The 26353-nt window shown below is 44.3% G+C and overlaps 1 protein-coding gene across 1 annotated transcript in view; it reads right to left on the bottom strand.

The window, feature by feature from the left end:
- Positions 1-26353, bottom strand: part of LOC132580418 (tetraspanin-15-like) — a 156993-nt gene that overhangs the window by 82329 nt on the left and 48311 nt on the right. Inside the window, exon 3 of the mRNA XM_060251207.1 lies at positions 5555-5629. Within this exon, the coding sequence (XP_060107190.1) occupies positions 5555-5629 (75 nt within the window). The remainder of the gene's footprint in view (positions 1-5554; positions 5630-26353) is intronic.

Raw genomic sequence — 26353 nt, 5'->3', positions numbered from 1 at the left:
TGCTCCAGCCCTTTAATCATTCTAGTTGCCCTTCTCTGGACTTTCTCCAATGCTATAATATCCTTTTTGAGGTGCGGCGACCAGAACTGCACACAGTACTCCAAATGAGACCGCACCATCGATTTATACAGGGGCATTATGATACTGGCTGATTTGTTTTCAATTCCCTTCCTAATAATTCCCAGCATGGCGTTGGCCTTTTTTATTGCAAACGCACACTGTCTTGACATTTTCAGTGAGTTATCTACCACGACCCCAAGATCTCTCTCTTGGTCAGTCTCTGCCAGTTCACACCCCATCAACTTGTATTTGTAGCTGGGATTCTTGGCCCCAATGTGCATTACTTTGCACTTGGCCACATTGAACCGCATCTGCCACGTTGACACCCACTCACCCAGCCTCAACAGATCCCTTTGGAGTTCCTCACAATCCTCTGGTTCTCACCATCCTGAACAATTTAGTGTCATCCGCAAACTTGGCCACTTCACTGCTCACTCCCAACTCTAAATCATTTATGAACAAGTTAAAGAGCATGGGACCCAGTACCAAGCCCTGCGGCACCCCACTGCTTACCGTCCTCCACTGCGAAGACTGCCCATTTATACTCACTCTCTGCTTCCTATTACTCAGCCAGTTTTTGATCCACAAGAGGACCTGTCCTTTTACTCCATGACTCTCAAGCTTTCTAAGGAGCCTAAGTAAAGGGACTTTGAGTCTTAAAAAGTCCTTTTACCAACTAAAATAAAAACAAGAACCCCAAGACTGTCTTACCTTAGATGTCTTCTCTAATCCAGGCAAGTCTGGTAAGGCTGAGAGAGAGCAGCAGCAGCTGAGGCCAAGGGCCAGCACAGCACAATCTCTCTCTCACACCAACACACACCAACACAGCAGCAATGGAGGAGTCCAGCCAGGCAGACTCCTTAAAAAGGTTCTCTGGCCCTACAGAGAGCAGTTTCAAAAAATAGCACTGCTCTGTGATTGGCTGGACAACAGTGCTTACTTGGATACCCAAGTAAGCAAAAGATCAAAAGAACAACAATGTTGCTGATGGCTGGGGGATCAGCTACACAATAGCCCTGCAAAGCATGCATTTGCAATGCATGCTTTGGATTGGCTGCTGGGGCTCCTCTTCCCCCTCCCCCCCCCCGATCCCAGGGAGGCTATGGGAGAGGCGGGAAAAGGCTACCAAAGGCGGGAAAGGAGGCAAGCAGCTCCCCTGAGGCTGCAGAAGCCCTTTTCCCGCCTTTTGAATTGAATTCCGTATACTTCTGAATATCTATAAGGAAGTATATGGGGAGCCATACTCGGCTCCCGCATAATGGGCCCCAATTGGATTCGGCGGTATGCGATTCCATATACAGCCGAATCAAGGGTGATTCGGCAGTTGATTCGGTTCGGCTGAACCAAATGCACACCCCTACTCATAACCACTACACTGAACAGCTAATATCGTGAGAACAGCCCAACTGTAGAACCTTCTGTGATCAAGTATAAAATCTGGAAAGGTATAAACAAAAAGCTTACCTGGGTTTATACTGATTTGGGGGCCAGGCACATTCCCAAATTCAAACGATGACTGCAGCAAACTAACTGAAACTGAAAGCATTTTTACTCCATTGACTCATCAAGCTGAAACTAGCTGCAAAGCTGCTATAAACCCACTCCTGAAATCTGAAGTGGATTATTTCAGCTATCCATCTGTGGAATCTGTGGCATGATCACTCTCAGGAGGTGGTACAAATACTTGGCTTTCCTCAAGCAAGTCCACATCTGGTGCTGGAGGACTGTTAATTGAAGACTCCTCCAATTAAGTATCACCAACAGAAAAATGTTCATGCAGCTGGTAAATATGACAACTCCAAATCAGTCCAGACTGTATAGGAGGCAGAAGCTGAGACTCCTAGAACTGTAGGTGGTCGGACGCCAACTTTTTCAGCAAACCCAGCCTTCTGTGAAATGCATGATCCCAGAGTAACGAATACCAAAATAAAGTCCAATCCCTGCTTTTTCTTGAGTTGCAAGGTCATGGTTAACATAGTTTAGGCATGAACTGAGAAGAACTAAGGAGCCCACTTGGGCTGTAATTCCATCATGGACCAACATGTTGAGTAAACAGGAATTCTGCCAGTTGCTGGCTAGTCTTCTGCAATACTCATCTTCACTGCATCTTTTGTGGACTGTAACATTAGCTCAGCTTGCTCATTGGTCTGCAAAATGCAATGCAGACAGTTTAGATAACGTTGCAACTGAAGTACTGGAATTCCCCTGAGATGAATGCACTGCCATTGTGTGAAACAATAATGCTCAACCATCAATGACTGACAAATAATCGATGGAGAGCTGTTAAAGCAACAGCTGATGATAAGGCTGGAATAATGGTTACTGTGAGCTATTCCTTGGACTTCTTGGACACTTCCCTAGGGAATATTGATGCCTTTGGAGGGTTATTGCAGATAACTTGAGAGATGTTACACTCCTACATCCTTGACAACCCCATATTGCTTTTATTTGTACAAAGTGCCTAAAGACACTCCCTTTAGTGTTGGCAGTATCAGGATTCTTTTGGAATTACATGATTTCCCTAGTATACAAATCATTCCCACTGACATGATGAAAATGATCTAAATTCTTCAGCCATTTTTTCCTATGGATCCCACCCATATCCCACTAAAACAAGTATCAGTGGGATCCTCTGTAGTCATTATGGCCATCAGTTATGCTTCAAGATATTCTAGCATGGCTACCAACTTGAGGACTTCTAGTTAGTGGAAAGAACAGCACAGTCAGGAATTGTAATAGTAGACAGCTTAATTAACCAGCTCAAGCAATTCTTTTATAGATCAATGTGTATTCAAAAGCATTGTGTGATGCTCGAGCAATGCATATGAGGAGACAAAAAAAAGGTTCTGCCTTGTCTTTAGCAAAAACGACCAAAAAGTAGCAGGCAAATGCAGATTTACAAAGCACAGCCATGACCATAAAACTGTGAGATTTCTTCATTCCGTGCATAGATAGTCAAAACTCTATCAATCTGGGCACAGTTTCTGCTGAAGGCATTGTCTTTGAGTAAAAGGCATTAGCTGCATCAATGTATGCTCAGTTGTGGAAGCAAGAAAAAATACCAGAGAAATGGGATTGGATTATAAAAGTTATGACATGGAGTGAAATGGATAAATTAACAAGAATATTAAGAGACTATGATTTAGAAGTTTTTAAGACGGAATGGAAAAAGTTTAGAAGATATGTAGAAAGGGAGTGGAAAATAAAAGGACATTGGACAATCTTTGATAATGATTAAGTTTTAAAAAGAAGAAGAATATAAATTTTTGTTTTAATAGTTAAGGGTACCTTTAAATATTTGCATTTTAGGTAAATAACACTGGCGGGGGTCAAGTAACGGGGGGAGGGGTGGGTAGAAAGTATTATATGGGGTCAGTCAGTCAGTCAGTATTATATGGGGTAGATAAAAGAAGTTTTTTTTAAAGATGTAAGCTATAGATTTATTACCATATGTTACCAATAAAATTGTTTTAAACCAAAAATGTGTGTCTGTGGACAACTCCAACTTGGACTTACAAACAATGGCCAGTAGTCATCATAGTGAACAGAGTCAGAGTTGGGTGCCACAAGTCTCATCACAAACTGAAATTCTTTATCATACTATCAGTTCTACTTCCAGAGTTTTTGTTCTTTTATCCAATAAGTGATGCTACGGTGGTTTCATCTTTCAAGAAGGTATGAAAATGTCAACCAGCCTTAGGAATATCTTGTTGGCATTTTGCTACAGGACACCAAGTATTGCCTCTTCCTTGTTCTCACTTGGGTGGATGTCAGATGAAGTGATGAAATGAACGAGACACCAAAAAGGGTAAGACAGTTCCTCTTGAAGCAGGTCTTGTTGCACATAGGTATGAATCTACCACCCTTTCCTACACAATCTTGCTCAACTCCCCTCCTTATTACAGCCCCTTTCCCACTTTTGTCCATGTAGGTTCTAGGATCCCCAGTGTAGCTTTTTTTAGTGGTCAAAGGGGAAACCTCCTTCTTTCCTCCCGCTGAAAAGTTAGTTGCCTTCAACCCACAACACAGTCATCCCTGGCATTGAGGATTATGGAATGAAGCCAATCTGCTTCACCTTTCTCCATGTTCCAGCTGCATAAAGCTAGAAAAGGCAGCCAAGTGACTCCAGTGGCACCCTTTCTGAGTTATGCAAATGTATAGCAAAGTAAATAATTTAAAATATAGGGTACTTCTCCTCCTTCTTAAAAATGATTCAACCCAGCCACCCCACTCTACCTCACTGTTCATCCATGTTTATGCTGCTAATATGATTTAATGGGGAGGTAGGGAGGGAGGGGAGGGGAGGCAGCATACTATAGCCCAATCTCATCAGATCTTGGAAGCTAAGCATGGATGGTACTTGGATGGGAGACCACCAAGGAAGACTCTGCAGAGGAAGGCAATGGCAATCCACCTCTATTTCTCACTTGCCTTGAAAGTCCCTTGCTGGTGGGGTTGCCATAAGAGGGTTGTGATTTGATGGCACGTAACACACACACACACGATTTAACGGCAACTCCCTCCAGCATTAAATTTTCATACAGGCAGATATCCTTTCTGTATTCAGCAGTATACCCTTTTGGACCTTAGAGATGTTGTGAGTGCAGCCACAATGGTTTTGCCTGGTTCTTTCCCATTGCTGGAAACAGAACCACAACATTCTCCTGGATGCCATTCCCAGCCTTAGGCGGCTAGGGGAGGCAGAGGCTGCATTGCAATAGTGGTCTTCCTCTGAGCTGCAAATGATAACACCCAGCTACATTCTTTTGGTCCTTTCCTGTTCAGGAAAAATAGGTTCCTGTATATAAGATGTGCAGTATTGCCTCCCAGGGGCAAATGCTATTCACTTTTGCACCAAGCAAACTGGTGGAGACATAAATTGCCAAGAAATCCTGCATTTAAAAATATCCTGCGGTCTGAAATGCATCTGTACAGCCACAAGAGATGGTAGCCTGCCTGGTCCCCTTTTAGATAAAAAATGGAATTCTCCAGCAGTGTTGTAAGCCATGCTGTACACATTGAGAATTCCTATGCATTTCTGTCCGTACAACAATACTTCCTGCCCATGTCTCTCTCTCGGCTTGGCTTCGCGAACGAAGATTTAAGAAGGGTGCAATAGTCCACGTTTGCTGCAGGCTCGCTGGTGGCTGACAAGACCAATGTGGGACAGGCAGGTCCGGCCCATGTGCAGATGTAATATCAGTACCTCGGACATTTATTAATGATTCCTCTGAGTTCCATAAGTTCATGGGACAGATATAAATTTCAGACTGAAAGACAGAGGAGGTGGGGAGAAGCGATTTCAGTATTCAATCACTTGGCCAATTACTCAGGCCCGGCTCTTAAATTGGCATGAGACCCAATATTCCTTGTATAATCTTCTGCTCAGCCAGTCTTTCAGATTCACAGTCCACAACGAAACTGGTCTCTAGTCTCTCTGAAATGGGCTAAAATACACATAGAAATTGCTCTCAAGGAGCAAAGTGTGACTTACCTGTTTTTCAAAGATTATTTCAACAAGCAGCAGCAGCAACTCTGTGATGAAGATCACCAAGAGAACCCAGAAGAACTGTGCAGAAAAGACAGGGGGACGGGAGGAAAGGAGAGATTGGGATTGTGTTTCATCACATGGATACAGAAATCATGAATAAATAAGTTTGCAGCTAATTGCATTCTCTGGCTTTGTTCATAGACAATGACAAAAGAGACAATCTCTCTCTGAAATACCAGCTAGGCACAGACAGATAAATTAACCTCATCTCTTTGTTCTCACCACCACAATCTTAATAAGAGAAACAGCAGCAGAAAAGCAGGATCATACCAAATGCATGAGCTGAGGTGCATTGTCATTAGACAGGACTTCAGGTATGCACAATTGCAAAGAGAATTTTGACTTTTTTTCCTTTTGACTAACAGGTTCCCCCGCTCCTTCATGACATCTTTCATTAATCTTCAAAGTGCTGTTTGCTTCACACTTGTAACACAAGAGCATAAGAAGTGCCATGCTGGATCGGACCAAAGACTAGAGTTGCCAGGTTTGTGTTGGAAAATATCTGGAGACTTTTGGGGTGGATCCAGGAGAGGGTGGGGTTTGGGAGGGGAGGGGCCTCAGCATGATACAGTGCCAAAGAGTCCACCTTTTAAAGCAGCCATTCTCTCCAGGGGAGGTGATCTCTGCCAGCTGGAGATCAGTTGTAAAAGCAGGAGAGCTCCAGGCTTCACCTGGAGACTGGCAACCCTATCAAAGACCCATTAGATCCAGAATTCTGTTCACACAGTGGCCTGCCAGCTGCCTCTAGGAAGCTCACAGGCATAGCCTTGCCTCTCTTCTCACCTGAGAAAGACTATTTAACTTTCCTCAAACCATGTGGGCATTAGCATAAACCCAATCTTGGAATGCAGAGCACTCCCAAGTTCAGTTACGGGTTAACATGAGTCTCTCTCATAACTTCAATTTCTCACCTTGCTGTGGAACGAAAGGAGAGAAACCTTTTTAACAAAACTGTGAAACCAGAGCACTCAAGTGCCAAATGCTGTTTCTGCCCTGCATTGCTATTTCTCGGGCAAGTATTTAATCACAAGCTGAAATCCAGTGCTAATTATTAGCAAAGTCCCCTTGAGATGGACAAAGAACAGCAGAGGATTGAAATCATACCTGTTTAGGTAAAGATCACAACTGTAATTTGACTCCAGCTGCCTTCTATACTTGGTTTAGAAGGAAACCAGGGTTTACATATAGAAGGGCAGCCCCAGAATGCCTTGTTCCCACCCCTCTTGGAGGTAGTCAGGGGGCAATGATACAACTCAAGGCTTTCACAAACCATGGCTCTCTAGTAAATCAGAGACTGAAGCTGTGGTTTGAAGTCAATTTGCAACACATTTCTATGAGGGAACCTCACTTATGCTGGATAAAGGGACCATATGCTCCTAAGGCTGCAGGATTTTAGAGGGGAAACTGAATTAGTATGTTGTAGAAGCAAAAGAGTTGCACCTTCAAGACTAAGAGGGTGTTTTTTGTTCTGTTTTGTGGCAACAGCTTTCATGGACAACACCCCACTTTGTGAGACGCATGAAGTATGACTTCAGGTATCAAACACATATCTGTTCCCTGAGCTGCTGGCTGAAGCGTCTTTCTTCCCATTGCTGGCTTTTGCTTCCTTCCCCACAATCTCTAGCTCTGGTTCTCCTCCTCACCTCTTGCGGTTGTCATCAGGTTTTGCTTGCCATTTTAGGTTGTTAGAATCCTCAATACTATTTGAACTCTAGCATTTTGCTGTGATGTCTGTTGAATGTGCAGACATCATAAGTAAAGCTTTTCAGCCTCAGTTTAGTCTCCCCTCCCTCAAGCCAATTTTTCTTCTACAAAACTGAGGACTCCCTTGGGTTTGTAGAACTCTATATTAATATCAGCTGGCACTGACTAGAGCTAGCCTTTCATTATTGGATATAGTTTGATACACAAACTGAGGTCACGCATGCATCTGATGAAGCAAGCTATGGCCTACAAATGCTTCTGCCACAATAAATCTCTTTAAGATACCACAAGACTTCTTTTTATTCCTAAGGCTGAATTGCAAGTCTGTCCTACCTATACTCATAGAATCACCAAGCATTCTCACAGCCTCTTCTAACAAGATTCCTTTCATTAGATAATATCTTCAAGTTAGTAGAAAGGGCCAAATTCAGGGGAACTTCTCAGTGGATTCATGTAGCCCAAGAGCCTGATCATTATAGCACCTTATAAGGAAAGGAAAGAAATTTTGCTAAAGTTCAAAATGAACAAGACAGTTAATAAAGGGTTCAGCTACCAATTAACAAGCTCACAGTGGAAATAAATCCCTCATCTCTTATTCAATTAAAAACTCACCCCAGTCAGCCATCCTTAGGAAGTTCCTCGGTCTCACTGTCAACAATAATAAATCACACCCCATTCCAGATCTGAGACCAAAATTAATCCTGCCTTCCAAACAACCCAACGGGGATGTTTAACTGCTTGTGATTGGTTTCATTAACTCATGAAGGTTTACCAGAAACGATACAATAAGGGTAGAAAATTTAGCAGCGCTGGCAATGAATGGTGCCTAAATAAAAAATGAAGTGGATTTAGAAGTTTCAATTTCACTAAAACAGCTACAGAAAAAAAGGGTTTAATCAAAGTAGCCACATTTCTGAGGGGGATGTCAAACATTTCTGGATATACTGGTAATTTCTACATTAGAACTTGCTACAAGACTAAATGGGAAGCAAGCATAATGAATCACAACCCAGGAAACAGCAGCCATTTCCCAGGGGGCCTGTTTTTGTCTATTGGCTATACTCAGATCATGGTATGTTCAGGACAAGAATGAGCCAGAAAATCTTTGAACTCAAAACATTTCTTCTGTCTCTTGACTCCCTATATGTGCTATACCGAGAATGAAGACATCCTGAAATTGAAGACTCTCTTATGTCCATCAGTGGTATAGAGGAACCACTGGTATATACCACATGGTATAGATAGAACTCTATGTCTGTGGCAGTGATACTCTGTATTCCTGGTGCAATTCTGGAGTTTTGACTCCATTGTTGGACCTCCTGATGACACCTGGATTTTGGCCATTGTGTGACACAGAATGTTGGACTGGATGGGCCATTGGCCTGATCCAGCATGGCTTCTTACGTTGTTATCTTATGGTTTAGGAAGTATTCAGTCTAATCACAAATTGTGTGACTTCCAAATTGGGTAACTTAACATCACCCTGCCAACAAAAGTTCGTATAGTCTAAGCGATGGTATTCCCAGTAGTAATGTATGGCTGTGACAGCTGGACCATAAGGAAGGCCGAGCACAGAAGAATAGATGCTTTTGAGATGTGGTGCTGGAGAAGACTCTTGAGAGTCCCTTGGACTGCAAGAAGATCAAATCAGTCAGTCCTAAGGGAAATCAACCCAGACTGTTCACTGGAAGGCCAGATGCTGAAGCTGAAGCTCAAATACTTTGGCCACCAAATGAGAAGGGAGCACTCCCTGGAGAAGATCCTGATGCTAGGAAAGACAGAAGGCAAAAGAAGAAGGGGGCAGCAAAAGATGAGATTGCTGGACAGTGTTACTGATATAACAAACACGAATTTGAGCAGACTTCAGAGGATGGTGGAAGACAGGAGGGCCTGGCGTGACTTTGTCCATGGGGTCGCGAAGAGTCAGACTTGACTGTGCGAATGAACAACAACAAAACAACTCTGGAGTTTTTTTCCTTGTCTACAAAACAGAAAAGCACAAACTATAGTTAGCAAGTGTGAATATGACAGTAAGTGTGATGTGCCAAAACAACAGAAAAAATTCATTTGCTGGCTGCACAATGGGGGACTTCATGAGCCCCCGGTGGCCCTAGATAGGTTCACATATTGGCAAACTGTTGGCCATTATATGTGAACTAAGGTTGCCAGCTCTAGATTGGGAAATTCCTGGAGATTTGGTGGTCGTGCCTGGGAAGGGTGGAAGCTCCTTGTGGATGTAGTGTCACGCTGATTTTCCTAGTCTCCATGGTGCACTGTAGAGTAGGGATCCCAACCTTTTTGTGCCTATGGGCACCACTTGAATTTTAACATAGCATGGTGGGAGCAGCCTAGGGTTGCCAGGTCCTACCAGCACTTTCAGGAGTCTTCTGGTGTGCATGGAGCACAAGGAGATGTCATCACATTGCCACCATCATATGTGATGCTCTAGGTTTTGGGCAAAAACTCTATGGGTTTTTTGCTACAAAGCCACAGAATTTACCCCAAACACAGAGTGACACAGGTAACACAATGACATAACTTCTAAGTGACAACATCACATCAGGGACGTCATGCCACAGTGTCTCTGTTTGGGGGTGGAGTTTCCCCCACCAGTCAGCTGGGAGGCGGCAAACTGGAGCCCTGCAGACCAGGGGATCCCCTGGCTGAACCAAGGGTCTGTCAACTCTAGCACAGTCAGAAAATACCTGCTGCAGGAGGCAGAGCCAGTCACAAAATGGCTGCCACAGCCTACCTTCAATCACACAGTGAAGATTGTCATGCTGTGGTGGCAGCTGCTGCCAAAGCAATGTTCTACAAAATTTGCACAACCAACTGAACCTCCAGGGGTCAGACGCCTTGCTGGACAGAAGCCCAACTGGCCCCATACACTTTCTACAAGCACTTGGTGTGTGCCAGGAAAGCTGTCAGCAGGGGCCATGGCACTCACAGACACCATGTTGCAGACTCCTGCTGTAGTGTCTACTCTTTGAAGTTACCTTTTCTTCCAGAGAACAGTTCTCTGAAGTCTGGAGATCAGTGGTAATTCTGGGGAAACTCCAGGTCCCACCTTGAGGCTGGCAACCCTAGAGTAAAGAAGGCTCCTGCATAAAAGGGGGCAGACCCTCCCTCCAATGAGCAGCTTCCTGACTTCTCCTTAATGAGGATATCTTTTTTTTTGGGGGGGGGGGGGCGGCTCAGCACTGGGGTATATTTAGGCACCAGTAGGCTCAGAACTCAAGGGGAGGTTTGGCAAGAGAGCCAGTTTGGTGTAGTGGTTAAGTTTGCGGACTCTTATCTGGGAGAACGGGTTGATTCCCCACTCCTCCACTTGCACCTGCTAGAATGGCCTTGGGTCAGCCATAGCTCTGGCAGAGGTAGTCCTTGAAAGGGCAGCTGCTGTGAGAGTCCTCTCAGCCCCACCCACCTCACAGGGTGTTTGTTGTGGGGGAGGACGATAAAGGAGATTGTGAGCTGCTCTGAGACTATGAGATTCGGAGTGGAGGGCGGGATATAAATTCAATATCATCTTCATCATCTTCTTCTTAAGGAAATGGGCAAAGATGAGTCAGACTTACAAAAATGCAGCAAAGCACCCTTTGACCTTAGGGGAGTAAGGAGAATTAGTTGGTATCCTAACCCCTGCAGCCCATACCCAGGCACTGACATAACACTACATCAGCAAAAACACTGGCTATCAGCTCCAATGCAGTTGCTATGCTCTCCTTCACGCATCTCTTTCCTCAGCAGAGAGAGCACATGGGACCAGCTAGATACACCGTCACTGCATCATTGTCAGTAACATGCCAGCACCTGGACAAAAGACTGAGCTATTAGCTTGCCAACAGAAATGTTACATCGGTAGAGTCACAAGCAAAGGGACACTTTCCCAGCAAGACAGCCTTAATCCTACTTCTCAGTTGCCAGACATCATTGCAAAGAGGAAATGTGAACTGCACATGGATTCAGCACTAGTATTTAGAAATGAATTTTCCCATGGAAAATGTTGAATGTGCAACAACAGTGATGTGGGAAAAACCAGTCTCCACGGATTAGGAGGGCAGAAACAATGTGGCTCTTGCATCTTTCATTCTGAATACCTGCCCAGACTGAAACCTGTTCTACTGCATACTGGGGAAAGGGTTATCGATAAGCCACATATTTACTCCCTTTTGGGGCTGCCCAAACCTTTAAGCAAATGTATCACCATCTTGACAATGAAATATAAACTCTAATGTTATCTGAGGCATTGAGTCAAGAAAGCTTTTGTTGGAATGACTATTGGAAGTCTTTAAGGTGCTGTTGGACTCCTGTTTGATCTTGCTGCCACAAAGATACTCATTTGGAAGGATCATTTTGGCAAGTGGACCTCACTCAGGGGCAATCTGCCTCTCCCTTTAACATCCAGACTGGTAAACAGTTCCGGAAAACTCAAAAGCTTGCACATTGTGTTGTATTCTTTTGGCTGGTTATATAAATATATGGCTTTTGTTTTTTGAATTCCACCAGGGTTCTTAAACAGTGTTATAATCTTCTACTTGTATAAGCAGAGCTCCATCATATTCTAGTATGATCAGGAAGAAAAACATGAAAATATAGAGATACAGAAGATTTGGATTCATTTTTCAGTGGCTTTTCTTGAGTTCAACTGGGACAAAGCAGGCAAGCTATGGTATAGAACCTCTATGGCAGGGGTGTCAAATGTGTGGCCCAAAGGCTGGATCAGCCCCCCAGAGGGCTCCTATCAGGCCCACGAGCAACTCACTGTCATCTGTTTCCTTCTTTTTCTCTTGCTTCCTTCTGCGTGGCAGCTTGGTATGCCAGGCTTGCTTAATCGCACAGTAGTTACAGAGCAAAGCCTCTATTTCAGGGGTGGCCAGCGGTAGCTCTCCAGATGTTTTTTGCCCACAACTTCCATCAGCCCAAGCCAGCATGGCCAATGGCTGGGGCTGATGGGAGCTGTAGGCAAAAAACATCTGGAGAGCTACCGTTGGCCACCCCTGCTCTATTTTCTCAATTGGCTGACCAGCACATGAAGCAACTTATGTACAAAATCTCATGATGCCCAGCCATTTCGTGTTTTCCCCTGGGTCTTAAGCTCAAAGCATTGACCATGAGATTTCTGTAATGAATGTTAATAAATCAAAAGTTTGCAACTTACAGACACACACCTGAACAACACGCTCAAAATTGCTACAGCACAGACATTGTCTCCACATTTGATGCAATTATTCAGAGCAAGAGGTGTCAGTTATCAGAAACTGTTAAATAAACAAAATATTCCAAGGGTGCAGCCAGACGTACCATTAGTGGCGATACAGCTCCGTCTCGCTGACGGATTAAATGTGTTCGTTCAGACATCCACATCTGGCAATCGAGCGTATTCCAGTGTCATCCCGGCTTGCTACGCATCTATGGCGCATTAATTTGACAGCACATAAAGTCCGGTCCTTTTTCAAAAAAGCTGCACAAGATGGGCTTTTTCCTGTTTGGACAGATCACACGCGATACTGCCTCTCACCTTTTTTCTTTTTAAGCCCCAGCAGACATGCACATTGCCAGATCATCTGGGAATCTGAGGTGACGCTTCTGCTTCTCCAATCAACACAGGATCGGAGTGGGGGGGGGAATGCTATCCCACTATTTAGAACAGGAAAAAGTCTCTTTTTTTTCAATGTGGAGGATTTCTGGAAACTCCCCCCCCCCCCTGAAGTAACGTTTGATTTCCCACCTCCAAACAGTTGGGCGCATGTTCAATGGACCCCCTCCCCTCCCAGAAATCACCACCTGATCACGCATGCTCCAAGAAAAGAGCATGATAGTATTGGATGTCTGAACGCTCAACAACAAAATGAGTCGCATTCTTGGATGCTCGTCTGAATGGCCCTGCATCGAATCAATATTCAACTGTTCAAATTTGAGTGCTACACACCCACTTTTAATGTGAGGTGTGACCGCACCCCAAGAGTGCTACTCTTTTAAGCATATTTTTATTTTGTTTTTAAAAAATCTTTAATGGTCTGTGTGTCCATTATAAAGTTTATATGTCCACTACCTGGTATTACATTTTATGACACACATGGCCCAGCTGTACAAGGTCTCATTTATGTCAGATCTGGTCCTCATAACAAATGATTTGAACACCCCAGAGTGTCTGAAGAAGGGAACTTGACTCTCAAAAGCTTATATCCAAAAACTCTTGTTGGCCTCTAAGGAGCTACTGGACTCAAATCTAACTGTTCTACTGCAGACAAACTTGGCTACCCTCTGAAACTAAAATAAAGCCTAATTCCCTCACCCCAGGAACTTGGACAAATTTAGCTCCACTAGCTGCTATTAATTTCTATGGAGAAAAGGAAAATGTTGAATGTGCAACAACAGTGATGTGGAAAAACCAGTCTCCACGGATAAGGATGGCAGAAACAATGTGGCTCTTGCATCTTTCATTCTGAATACCCGCCCAGACTGAAACCTGTCTCTGTTTGAGCCCACTGACTTGTTAATATGACCTATAGGTATAGATTTGATATGCAAGGAACCTGCCGCTCACTCTGGCTTTCCGCTGCTACACTTGACTTTGCAGGACCACCTTTAAAGTGCTTTCATGGAAGCAGCCTTTGAAAACAGCAGGTGGGCAAGATGCCTGTCAATTTCAATTTTAAGAAAGGTCTGGGTGGAACAGGAAATGCTGACTGGAGTACCCCCTTGATGCACATTTACTACTTGAGTTCCGCCCCTCACAAGGAAAGTGACAATGGAAACAACTTTTATTTTTTTTATTTTTTAAAAAACTACATTCAACTAAATCCCATCTTAAATGTAGAAAACAGTAGGATTTCCACATGGGAAGAGAAATCCAGCTGCTTTACTAAGATCATCTGCCATTATCTCAGAGGCTTATGTCAATGAGGAAAAAACATTTCACCAAATCTCTCTGTGCCTTTTGGGGGAGGGGGCTGTATTTGGGTTGCTAAGAAGGGAAAGTCTGCATAAATAAATGCTCCAGTGATATTAAAAAGATTGTTGCAAGGTTTGAAAAGGGCCAATCAAAATGATCAAGGGGTACATAATGATGCATGGTGTGGAAAAGTAAACAGAGAGAGAATATTTGAATAACTTGGGGGCATCCGGTGAAGCTGATCAGCAGTTAAATATAAACATGGAGAGTTAGATCCTATGACTTCCTAGCACTAAACTGGATCCTATGATTCTCTTCTGCTAAATCATCCTTCAGTAGAGAAAACTTTCCTCCAACGGAGAATGACATTTTTTTTTCTTGATGGAAAAAACCTTGCTTTGATGAAGAAAAGTCTCTCTATGTTTATTCTGCCACAATAAACCTGTTAATTGTTTCCATGGGAAATATGCTTTCAGGTGCAACCATTACCAACTGGAATGAAAGTGATATTATTCCCTATAGAGAACTTCTCTATCCAGATTACAGGCAGATGGGAAGAAGTGGCTGCATGCAGATGTCATGCTAAAACACAGTATATAAATAAAAATGTGATTAAATTCTGGTTTGCATTAAATCAAACTGCAGGTTGCACAATAAATCATGGCTAGTTGCTAAGTATTAAATTGGCATTGATACTACTGTTTATACCTGGCTTATTAACTGTGATTAGTACTAGCTGAAGTTTGTTGTGATGTCAGTGAAAAAATCCCAGTTAGCACACTAGCAATCTAGGGCTTCTAGTCCCCAGTTTGTTCAGGGCTATCGTGAACTGAGTGAAATTACCCCCTGAACAGGCAAGAAACTGAAAATAAATGTCACATGCCACCGTCTCCATCACTAATGTTGGTGGGGGGACGGGACGGAGTGCTCTGGTTTCAGGGCAGAATGCTATGGTAAGAAGCTATTTCTACCATAGAGTTCTGCTCACAAAACTGCCCCCTTAATATGACCTATAGCCTCTTTGTCATGGTGGACTCCCCCTGCAAGTGGGTGTGTAATTGAAACAAACATGGGGGAAAGATAGGGTGCATGATACATAGTGGATGTCCCACTTTCTCAGATCCAACAGGCTAAGCAGCAACTTGAGCCTTTCTTCCATTTGAAAAGTTCCACCAGCTTGAACAATAAATTGCCTGCCAGTTTTTCTTCCCAATGTAAGAACCTGAGAATGCTGCAATCAAAAACAAGTCAGTCTAGGAAGTCATGACACAATTACGGCAGGATCAAGCATACTCAATCTCATGAGCTCAAGGGAGAGCCACAAGTGACAAAACACACCATATATGGCTCCCCCACCCGTGGAGGAGCACCCGCACTGTCTCCCAGGCATGTCTACAAAATTAGCTTCAGAAATCTGGGTCCTGCCAAGACAACTGAAAGCAGAGACTTAAAAAACAACACATGATTTTTCTGGAACAGGATCCCAGTGGATAGAATAAACAGTCCTTTATGAGAACAAAAGAGCTTTGCAGCACCTTAAGTCACAAAGCAAGAAAGAAAATCCACTGTTAGTTTGAAAAAATCCTCTTTGTAGAATCAATGTACCAAGAGGAGAAAGGCACAAACACCTGCATTTCTTCTACTGGAATCCCCAGTGGTCATTTGTTTGGTATCCCAGGTTCTAGGCAGCCCAGCTACTCCCCAAATTGGCACAAGCAAGTTCCCATTTGCCCTTTCCAGAACTTTAAAAGTCTGTCCCTTTCACTTCTCAGTGCACTGAACTGAAATTCTGTTAAAAGAGTGCGCTTTAATTCCTGGGATTCCCATAGGGTTAGAATCATAGAATCAAAGAGTTGGAAGGTACCTCCAGGGTCATCTAGTCCAACCCACTGAACAATGCAGGAAACTCACAGAATGCCAGGTCTGGGTTGGAAAATACCTGGAGACTTTGGGGATGGATCCAGGAGAGGGCGGGGTTTGGGGAGGGGCCTCAGCAAGGTACAATGCCATAGAGTCCACTCTTCAAAGCAGCCATTTTCTCCAGGGGAGTTGATCTCTACCAGCTGGAGATCAGTTGTAAAAGTGGGATATCTCCAAGCCGCACCTGGAGGCTGGCAGCCCTTGGTTCCCAGCAGTGCCTTTTCTGACTCCGGACCACAGAGTTAGCTCAAGTTTTAGGGTCAAAGCCTCACTATCATCCCCAGGCCAAACACAAAAGCAAGACAAATAATCTTGTGTTGAGCACTGGAGGAATTCCAAAGTCCTCCTCAGACAAGCCCTCCCTGCCTCCATATGATGGAGAGCTGGAACAGAAGTTATTGAAGAGGACAGAGAATCTTACCGGCAGTTATAACATTAAAGCCATAAAACTTTACCAAAAATAGCAAAGGAAAACCAATCAGGAAATTATTTTCACGTAAATGATCAGATAGGGTGTTTTCCTGACTCAGAGAAGCACTCATATATAGAAAGTTCCTTTTCTGAAAGATAATTTTATCAAGCTGCTTCTTTGAAATGCTATTTATTCTTATCCAGCAAAGGGCCTTCAAACTTCCTTTGAACAAACAATATGACAGCATTATTTCCAATGCGCAGATAAAACAGTGAGAAGCCGGAGCGCTGAGCGGATGAGCAGCCTTTGGTGTCTCTGCAGAGCACTTCCTGTTTTATCATCTGCCTACTAATTGCCTTGTCTGTCTGATGCTCTATCCAAGCACAATATTTTATTTAGATAAATCACTATGATTTATTTATAAGACAGCAAATCTCACCCCAATCCCAACCTAGAAAAAGAGACTGGAGAAATTGGATCAGCTCAGCCTCAGTTAACGATACAACAGTACAAACATTACTGTGTCCACAAACCATCTTATCCCTTCCACAATTGGGCATTTGAAACTTCAGACAAAGGGTATGATGATCTGAGAGGTTCCCTTCCTGTACATAAACATCTCTTAAATGAAGAGTACGGCTGCTTCCATACGGCAATGATTTTCCATGAAGCTCTCATTGCTACTGTGAATGCAGAGCCATTTGCCGTGGCAACAGAGCATGCATTTGGCAGTTTTCCCTGTTGCATCCCTTCCCTCAGCTGCCTCCAGCCATCACCAACCACCCCCACTCTTTTTTTTAAAAAGGCAATAGATAGATGATAGATAGATGTCAATAACATTTCTATCTATCTATCTACCTACCTACCCACCCAGCCAGGCAGCCAGCCAGCCATCAGGCTTTTGGTTGAGGACAGCAACTAGAACTATCTTGGCTGGCATCTCCCCGCTCCCCTTTCCCCCTGCTTTCCCCCACCTCTCGCATGGTGATGACAGTTGGAAATCTGATGTATTAGCATCATTCAAGAATTGTTTTTAACAAATATATTTAAATAGAAGTATTTTATTACTATATAGATTTTTACTGTTTATCGCTTAGAGCCCTGAGTACTCAGGGATTGGGCGATCCATAAATCTAAATGATAAATAAATGAATTGCCATGATGAAGATATATTGGTCCCTATGAATTCTCAGCTTTCATTTTTTAAGTCTTTACCCTTTTGTTGTAGAGAGAGAAGGGGAAATGCATATCCCTTATATTTCTGCAATGAAAAGGGCTAGAAACTGGAAGCTAGCAGGTCACAGCAGTAGATAGTTATGTTATTGCACTATAGCAGGGGTGGCCAACGGTAGCTCTCCAGATGTTTTTGGCCTACAACTCCCATTAGCCCCAGCCAGCATGGCCAATGGCTGGGGCTGATGGGAGTTGTAGGCAAAAAACATCTGGAGAGCTACTGTTGGCCACCCCTGCACTATAGTGATCCAGCAGGGGTGGCCAAACTGCAGCCCAGGAGTTGCATGTGACTCTTTCACACATATTGTGTGGCTCTCAACGCCCCCACTGTCCTGTCAGTCAGCTTGGAAAAGGCATTTCTCTCTTTAAATCAACTCTCTAAGCCAAGTCAGCTGGTAGCTTGGAAAATGCATTTAAAGTTAAAAATTGCTTTCTTTTGACTTCTCTCTCCCCCATCTATGCTTCTTCCTTCCTTCCTCCCCCCAAAAATCTGATGTTTATTCTATGTGGCTCTTACATTAAGCAAATTTGGCCAATTTTTAAAACAGCCTCCCAAAAGCCATCTGGAAGTAGTAGCGAAATGGCAGCAAATGGGGAAGAGGGCTGAGGGAAGGACAATATTGCCAATGTAGGCCAATGTATTGGCAGTATTGCCAGTGCCAATATTGTCATACGTCAGGGTATGAAGGCGCCTGAGCGTAATCTTTCAAAAAAGATTTACCAAACCAGATTTTGGAAAAATCACAGCAAAACAGGGAAAAACTTAGAAAGTTAGAGGACAACATTGTGTGTATATGAGAGAGAGAGAGAATGAGTGTGTGTGTGTGTGTGTGTGTGTGAGAGAGAGAGAGTTCCTGTTCCAGTTTGGATGTCAAACTGGGGAAAAATCTTTGAATGGAAGCAACCTAGGAACACAAGGAATACAAGCAATTCAGATTCACAACAGAAATATAGTCCATCCAAAGAGACAGAAGCAAATTGGACCATCTTCTAAACTAACGTCCCATGTTTCAATGTGTCTTTCTGACCTGTTCATCTGTCTCCATCGTCCTCCAGATCTACTTTGCAGACACAGACAGAAGAGATGCCACTGGAAAGTTGAGACACAGGGGCAGATTTGTGCTTAGGGAAGCTGCAGCCTTTCACTTGTGAACAGCCCCTTCCTAGGAACCACATGATTCTCCTGCTTTAGTAGAAATATGATTTTCAGTAAGCTACAGCTGGTACCTTCAGGAACTCTGCCAAAGTGAGTTTATTCTTTTGCCCAATGCCAAGCAAATTTTGAATGAACAGACAAAAATGAGGTGTTAAAAACAAGTATTTTTGGCTTCACTGTTGAGTTTAACCATGTTCTCTGGATTTTTATTATGAATTGGCATTAATATTTCAATGGGATTCATTCAAAACTGGCATAACCTTGTTCATCTCATGCATATGTGTCCATAATATTGGTTTAAATAAATCAAATGCATGGCATTCAAAAACTGAAATGTTCAGTGTGGCAATCTTAACTTCACTGGTTAGCTGCATAATACATTTATAGGGGACATGATAAACTCTGTGTCACTCACAGCATTTCCCTTCCTTGTACCCCATTAACAAGGATAAAAGGGTAAACAGAACTGCAATAAATTCAGTTGCAAAGATCAAATTTATATCATGTCAGGCGAACTGTTTCCTCCTGGAGAGCTATCTTTAAAAAAAAACTGATTGGAACAGAATGAATCTCCAGCAAAATCAAAACCCAACATTTCATTTGTGAGGTTTTGCCAAAAGAAAGTGGATTTCACATTCAGCAAGCATGCTATATTTGGGGGCTGTCCACTGTAACTTCACTCCCATCTAGCAGATAATTCATCTCTTCTTGTGTGGTCATGCTATCGATAACCAGTGTCAAAGAGTGTGTGGTTTTTGTATGGGGGAGAGCACAGCGATGAATCATGCTTGCCCTTACGGCTATAAATTCTCACAACAGTTCTGAGTGTATATCTAACTAGATCTCACAGGTCAATAGTAGAGTGCATCTTTTGCATGCAGAAAGGCCCAGGTTTAATGCCTCAGGCAGCCTCAGAGAGCTGCTTGCAGTTGGAGGAGACAGTCCTGGGGAGTGATCAGCAAACTCCCCGTGGCTCGAATAATAATTTGGTCACCAGTTATGAGCCACATCTCCAAAAACATAAGAAAAAAAATCAGTTTTAAGTTGGCTTTTCCCCCCATGGTAGAGCTGCCAACCTCCAGGAGGTTGTTACAATATGAAGTATAAAAAGATATGAAGGTTTTAAATGGTTTTATTAAACGTTGCTAGCCAGCATATCACAGTAGTTGTTTCTTTCATTGCTTGCCTCATTAACTGTGATTCCCTTTTTTATTATATTAAGCAACAGAGATCATTTTACCTGCAGAACATGGCCACTTTGCAAGGTAGATGCTATGGCATTATGCCCCACTGAAGTCCTGAACTCTCCTCAAACTCCACCCTCCTCAGGTATTTCCCAGCCGGCAATCCCACCCATGTTTCTTCTCACACTGATGACAGAGAAGGGGGGCGGAGAAAGGCTGGGGATGGCAGCCCATTGCAAAAGTTGGGGTTCTTAAGATTACAAAAGCACTTTTACAAAATGATTCCTTCTACAAACTGGTTTCTGATTGCATGCCAGATTTGCATCATAATTGGATTGTCACATTTTTAAACAATTGTTTGATCTATTATTCCAAAATATTTTTTTTGCTGTTTCTAAATGGTTGGAATAAATAGCATTCCCCCCCCCCCCACACAAACACACATTTATGTGCAGTTTCTTTTGTACATCTCACATTACTGTGATATAGGTCTGTGTGACTTTCCTGGCCTTGAGATTATTTGATTGCAGGAATTAAAGTATTACACTGCTCTGTAAAATTACATTTCCATTTACAAAAAGCCCAAGTCAATTTCAGCAACTAGGGCCCATTTGTAGAGGCCGTTAAATAAATGAACGTTTGAACACTCTCCCAGAGCAGCGGCCCACAGGCCAGTCTCGGATACCAAGCCTGATGAATGGCAACTGCTCATGTACATCAATGGGCACATGGACTGAGAATACATCTTGTTCCCTTTTGGGAATGGATGTGAAAAAGGCTCGCTTTGCAATAAAATGAGTATTCTCAAAATTATGACATTTAGACTTCAGTAGCATCACTAGTCGTGGGCGTGACAGAGCAATGGTGTTACTCAAACACAAGAAGTTGCCTTATGCCATTTGACCTGGCTAGATCATCACTGCCTGCTGATCCAGGCACAACAGGGATTTGCCCAATTCCTGCTACATGAGACTCTTGGAGATCTGAGAAACTGGATCTGTGGTTTTCTGTATGCAATGCCCATGCTCTGCCTCTGAGCAACAGAGTCCTTCCCTTTAGGGTTACCAGTCTCCATATATAACCCTATATATATATAGGCCACTGTGTGATACAAAGTGTTGGACTGGATGGGCCATTGGCCTGATCCAACATGGCTTCTCTTATGTTATGTTCCCCTGGAGGAAAGGGTGGGCTCTGCTGCATTCCCATGGAAGTCAGGAGTGATCTCCCTCCTCTCTCCACGAGTTGGCAGCACAGCCTGAAAGGGGCTTTTGTTTATACAAGACAACTGCAAATCAAACAGACAGCTTCATTTGCTCCTTCTCCAGATCACAGAAGCTGACTTGATACAGTCATTTGGCTGAGAGGCAAAATCCTTATTTTATTGTTTGACAAGCCAGAGCTGTTGCTGAAGAATTTTTTGAGATATGTGTGTGCGCGCAAAAGAACAAAAGGCCATCAAGGTTAACCCCTCTGTCCAAAAGACAGCATCATGGGACACATACTTAAAAGGACTGAGAACAGGGACAGCGTTAACAAGTAGGATGGTACTTTTCTGGAAAGCCAATTAGCATCCAGGCCAAATCAATAGTGTTCAGAACCAGTTCTGTAAGCAGAGCAAGAGCACTCCCAAAAGCTGGAAGGGTCAGCTGGTTTGAACTGGAACAAGGGCACTCTTTGTGCTTTCCTGTTCCTTGGGGGGGGGGGGTGATTTATTGCTCTTTAGAAACTATTTATTCTACTAGCACAATTCTGCAGAAGTTTGGACTTTTCCCCTGCACGTCTTCCATTTAGCAATCACTCGCTATTCTATCATAAGAGATGTTCCAGCTGCTCACCCGTTTCTCCCATGGGTACTTCAACCATGCCCACCCTCCACACACAGTTATGGCCGGGGGTCTTCTTGTGTTCCCTTTAGTGATGGCAGTTCCATCATGTAGACTCAACCCAGTCCAGTCTGGGCAATGGAAAGGAGGGTGCTGTGGCTCAGTGGCAGTGCCTGCCATGCAGAACTTCCTCAGCTCTGTCTGCAATATCTGCAGGTAAAAGTATCAGGTGATGTGAGACTCTGGAGAGCTGCTGCCAGTCACAGTAGACCAGTAATCCCCAACTCAGCACAAATGTGTGCCATCCTCAAATGTTGCTTCCTGATGCCCACTTGCTTCTCCCCCCCCCCACCCCCTTTCCTAAGTCAAGAGTCAATACTGTCATTCTTCCACCTCACCAGAGCAGGAGGTACTTCAGAAGATGCCAGGAGACATCAACTTTGTATCTGCAGGGAACACCTATTCAGAAGCAGCTGTCTCCATTAAAGGAGGATACTTGGCTTGGAAATGTCCAACCTTTTTAACCACACCCCCCACCAGCCATTTTGTGATTGGTCTCTTCTTCTGTGGCAGCCATTTTGGTGATGCCCACTGGGCTCAGAAAAATTGGGGGCCCTTAAAATGAGTAATACTAACCTTGAAGCAAAAGGATCCACAAAGGCAGCTTTAGAAACCTCAAGAATTGCTGCCAGGATCTGGTAGCCTTGCCCAAGATGGCTCCATTACCATCCGCTTACCACCAGCTTGCAAGCAATCCTCAGGGATAAACTACACATATCTACTAAAAGTGGGGTTTCCAATCCGCAGTTGGGGGCAGGGATCTCCTGGTTTGGAGGCCCTTCCCCAATTTCAGGGTTAGCAGAAAGTGTGGAGATGTCCTCTGGACACTCCATTATACCCTATGGAGACCATTTCCCATAGGTTTTAATGGAGAATCAATCTGTGGGTATCTGGGGCTCTGGAGGGGCTGTTTTTTGAGATGAAAGCACCAGATTTTCAGCATAGCATCTGGTGCCTCTCCTCACCCCCCCCCCCCAGTTTAAAAAAGATTGGCCTAGGCAGTCCAATTCTACGAGCTCCAAAAGAAGGTGCAGTGCACCCATCCTCTATTATTCCCAATGGAGGGAAGACATTTAAAAGGAGCTTGGTCCCTTTAAATGTGATAGCCAGAACTCCCTTCAGAGTTCAATCGTGCTTGTCACAACCTTGCTTCTGGCTCCACCCCCAAAGTCCCCTGGCTCCACTTCCAAAATCCCCAGATATTTCCTGAGTCAGACCTGGAACCCTAACTGAAAATCCAGCTGTTTAAAATGAAAACTAGTTTTAGGAGGTTGCACTTTTAAATAAAGCAGTGATGTGCGGGTGCTCAACCTTTTCCTCACCAATTGTTTTTGCATTCAAAATCCCTGTGAACATGTGACCTGGAACTCTGTAAAGCAGTCAGCTGATAAATGGTTAATCAGCCTCTCCGCCATTGCAGCCTCCAGTCCTAAGGCATTTACAACAACAACAAAAAACCCTTTCCTTTTACTGTTTTTTGCATGTAATATGCGAGTTTTGCCATCAGAGATGAAGCAACGTGTAGAAGAACAAAGAAGACAGTGAGAGAACTAGAGATCATAAGCAGAATGAAAAGGCAGCTGGAAGCGGGAATGAAGCTCCATTGTGCTTTCCAGTAGCAAGGCACAAGGGTGAGGGGGGGGGGGGAGGCAGAAGAGGGAGTCACTGCAAATTATTGCATTCACAATTAGTAGGGTAGGAAGCTTCTGGATGCAGAACACCCCCACCCCATTTGAATGACATAAATGCCAAACTAGATTTGAACAAACAGCACAAGACCCCTGCTGTGTCTCTACATGAGTCACTGATCTAAGCCGTCAGCACTAGGTCATTCTGTCCTGTCTCCTCAGTAGGTGTGCCTGGATCATTCAAAAGGCACAAAGCAAAGTTATGAAGAAAAAGCAGTAGGGTCAAACAATTCTTGGGACATTCTGTTGCAGATGTAAGTGCCACCACTTACAGGGAGTACTTCAGGGAGATCCTCCAGTGAGAATTAAAATTCATTGAGAAGTTTAGACATTTCCAGAGGATTTGCAGTTCCATGTATGTGTGTAAAGTGCCATTAAATTGCAGCCGACTTACGGCAACCCTGTAAAGTTTTCAAGGCAAGAGACTGACAGATCCTTTGCTGTTGCCTGCCTCCACATAGCAACTGTGGGACTGCCATCCCCAGGGTGGGCTCCCTGCTCCATTGTTTCCCCCAATGAAAAAGGAGTGAGGAGGAAGCCCTCACTCCTACCTCAGAATTAGGAGGAGAAGAGGTTCTGACATCAAAGCCCTCTACCATCCCTGGACTGGCTCACTCTGGCCTTCTCTCTCCTTTTATGGGATTCCCTGGTCCCACCCCCACCTGACTTGTATCCAATCCCCATCCACCTGGGAGGCTATAAAACGAAAGGGAATCCTTCCCTGCTTCTTGTCTCCCTGACGTGCTCCTTCCCCAAGTGGCTTAGGGCTGCCTCCTAGCTTCTCCCATCTTGGTACGGTCATCAGACTCCATGTTGTAGTTGGTGGTTTCCTGCTACTACAACTGATCTCCAGGCAACAGAGATCAGTTTGCCTGGAGAGAAAATGGCTGCTTTAAAAGGAGGACTCTATGGTATTACATCACATTGAAATTCCTCCCCTCCTCAGGTTCTGCCCCCTTCAAGTGTTTCCTAACCTAGAGCTGGCAACCCTACATCTTGGCCTTTGCCAAGTCCGGGCTTGCCCTTGTTTCCTGACCATGCCCCTACCTGCCACTGCCTGCCTGGCTCCCAGCCTTGTTCTCAGCTGTGTTGAAGTGATCTGCATAGGTCCCAGAGGCCTCCCTCTCTTGGCCTTCCTCACATGGGTGAGTCAGGTATCCAGCCATCCTCAGCTCAGGTAGCCATGGCTGGAATGAGTCGGGGCCAGGCACTGGCTCCTGACAGTGATGCTGGAATTCTTTGGTCCAGCCCCCCCCCATTCATCTTAAATATAATTCCCCTTTCGCGGTGGCAAATCCCAGAATCCCTCATTGGTTGGCTGTGGGGTACCAACTATGCCCCCACCTACTGCAGGCCCATAAATGTTGAACAAACTGCCAAAATAGTCTCACCTCAGAGGCAGATACATCTCTGATGTGTCTCTCTGTCTTTTCTGTCAACCGGTCTCAGAAAGACCTGCTGCTCTACTGCAGCCTCAAAAAAGGCATCATGGCTGCCACCAGCAACAGACCTCTGCTGCCATATCAATGGTCCACATGACCTCCCAGCACACACAGCCTCCAAAGGTTGCTGAAATAGCCAGGGAGCTTGGCACCTACGGGAGTGTTTCCTTAGAGGGAATAGTTGTCCCACTTTTGCTGTCTTTCCTGCCTCTTTCCTGTCACTCCCTCTCTCCCTCCTCGCCTCAGCCTCACCCCAGGATGGTTGGCTCAGAAGGATATAGGGTTGCTAGCTCCAGGTTGAGAAATTCCTGGAGATTTGAGGGGTGGAGCCTGGAGAGTTTGGGGTTTGAGAAAGGGTGTGACCTCAGACAGGTACTATGCCATAGACTTCAAACTGACAATTTTCTCCTGGGAAACCATTGTTGCCAATCACCAGGCAAGGTCTGGATATCACAACTAACCTCCAGATGGCAGAGATCAAACCACACCCACCCATGCCTACCCAAAGTATTTTTGCATTAGCAGGACTGGCCTGACCATTGCATGAACCTAGGTGATCATCTAGGGGACTATGGAGAAATAACTTTCATCCAAGAACTAATCCCAGGGTTTCAATTACTGTAACCACTCTCTGTCCATGGACAGGAATCCTGCTGCATAATGATAGCTGAGAGATAGTAGCTGTCAAGCTCTTAGTTATATTAATGGGTTACTACCTCCTTTCTCAGCAGCGCTGTGGCATAGAGTGGTAAAGTTGCAATACTGCAGTTCAAACTCCCTGCTCACAACCCGAGTTCGATCCCGACAGAAGCTGGGTTTAGATAGCCGGCTCAAGGTTGACTCAACCTTCCATCCTTCTGAGGTCGGTAACATGAGTGCCCAGCTTCCTGGGGAGAAAATGTAGATGACTGGGGAAGGCAATGGCAAACCACCCTGTAAAAAGTCTGCTGTGAAAATGTCATGATGCAACGTCACTCCAGAGTTGGTAACGACTGGTGCTTGAACAGGGAACTACCTTTACCTTTTTACCTCCCTTCTCTCAGTTATCATTATGCAGCAGAACTCCTGTCCATGGACAGAAAGCAGTAATTGAATCCTGGGACAGAAAGCAGTAATTGAACCCTGGATGGGGGCTGGTGTTGATTCTCACTCATACAGAATATGCCATATGGATAAAGCAGGGGATTGCAATCACTGTTGACATCACCATGTAGGGCAACAC

Source organism: Heteronotia binoei, chromosome 12 (genome assembly GCF_032191835.1).
Source record: "Heteronotia binoei isolate CCM8104 ecotype False Entrance Well chromosome 12, APGP_CSIRO_Hbin_v1, whole genome shotgun sequence".
NCBI classification, from domain to species: Eukaryota; Metazoa; Chordata; class Lepidosauria; order Squamata; family Gekkonidae; genus Heteronotia; species Heteronotia binoei.
The sequence above is the reverse complement of the archived record's forward strand: the minus strand, read 5'-3'. Positions and strand labels throughout refer to the sequence as shown.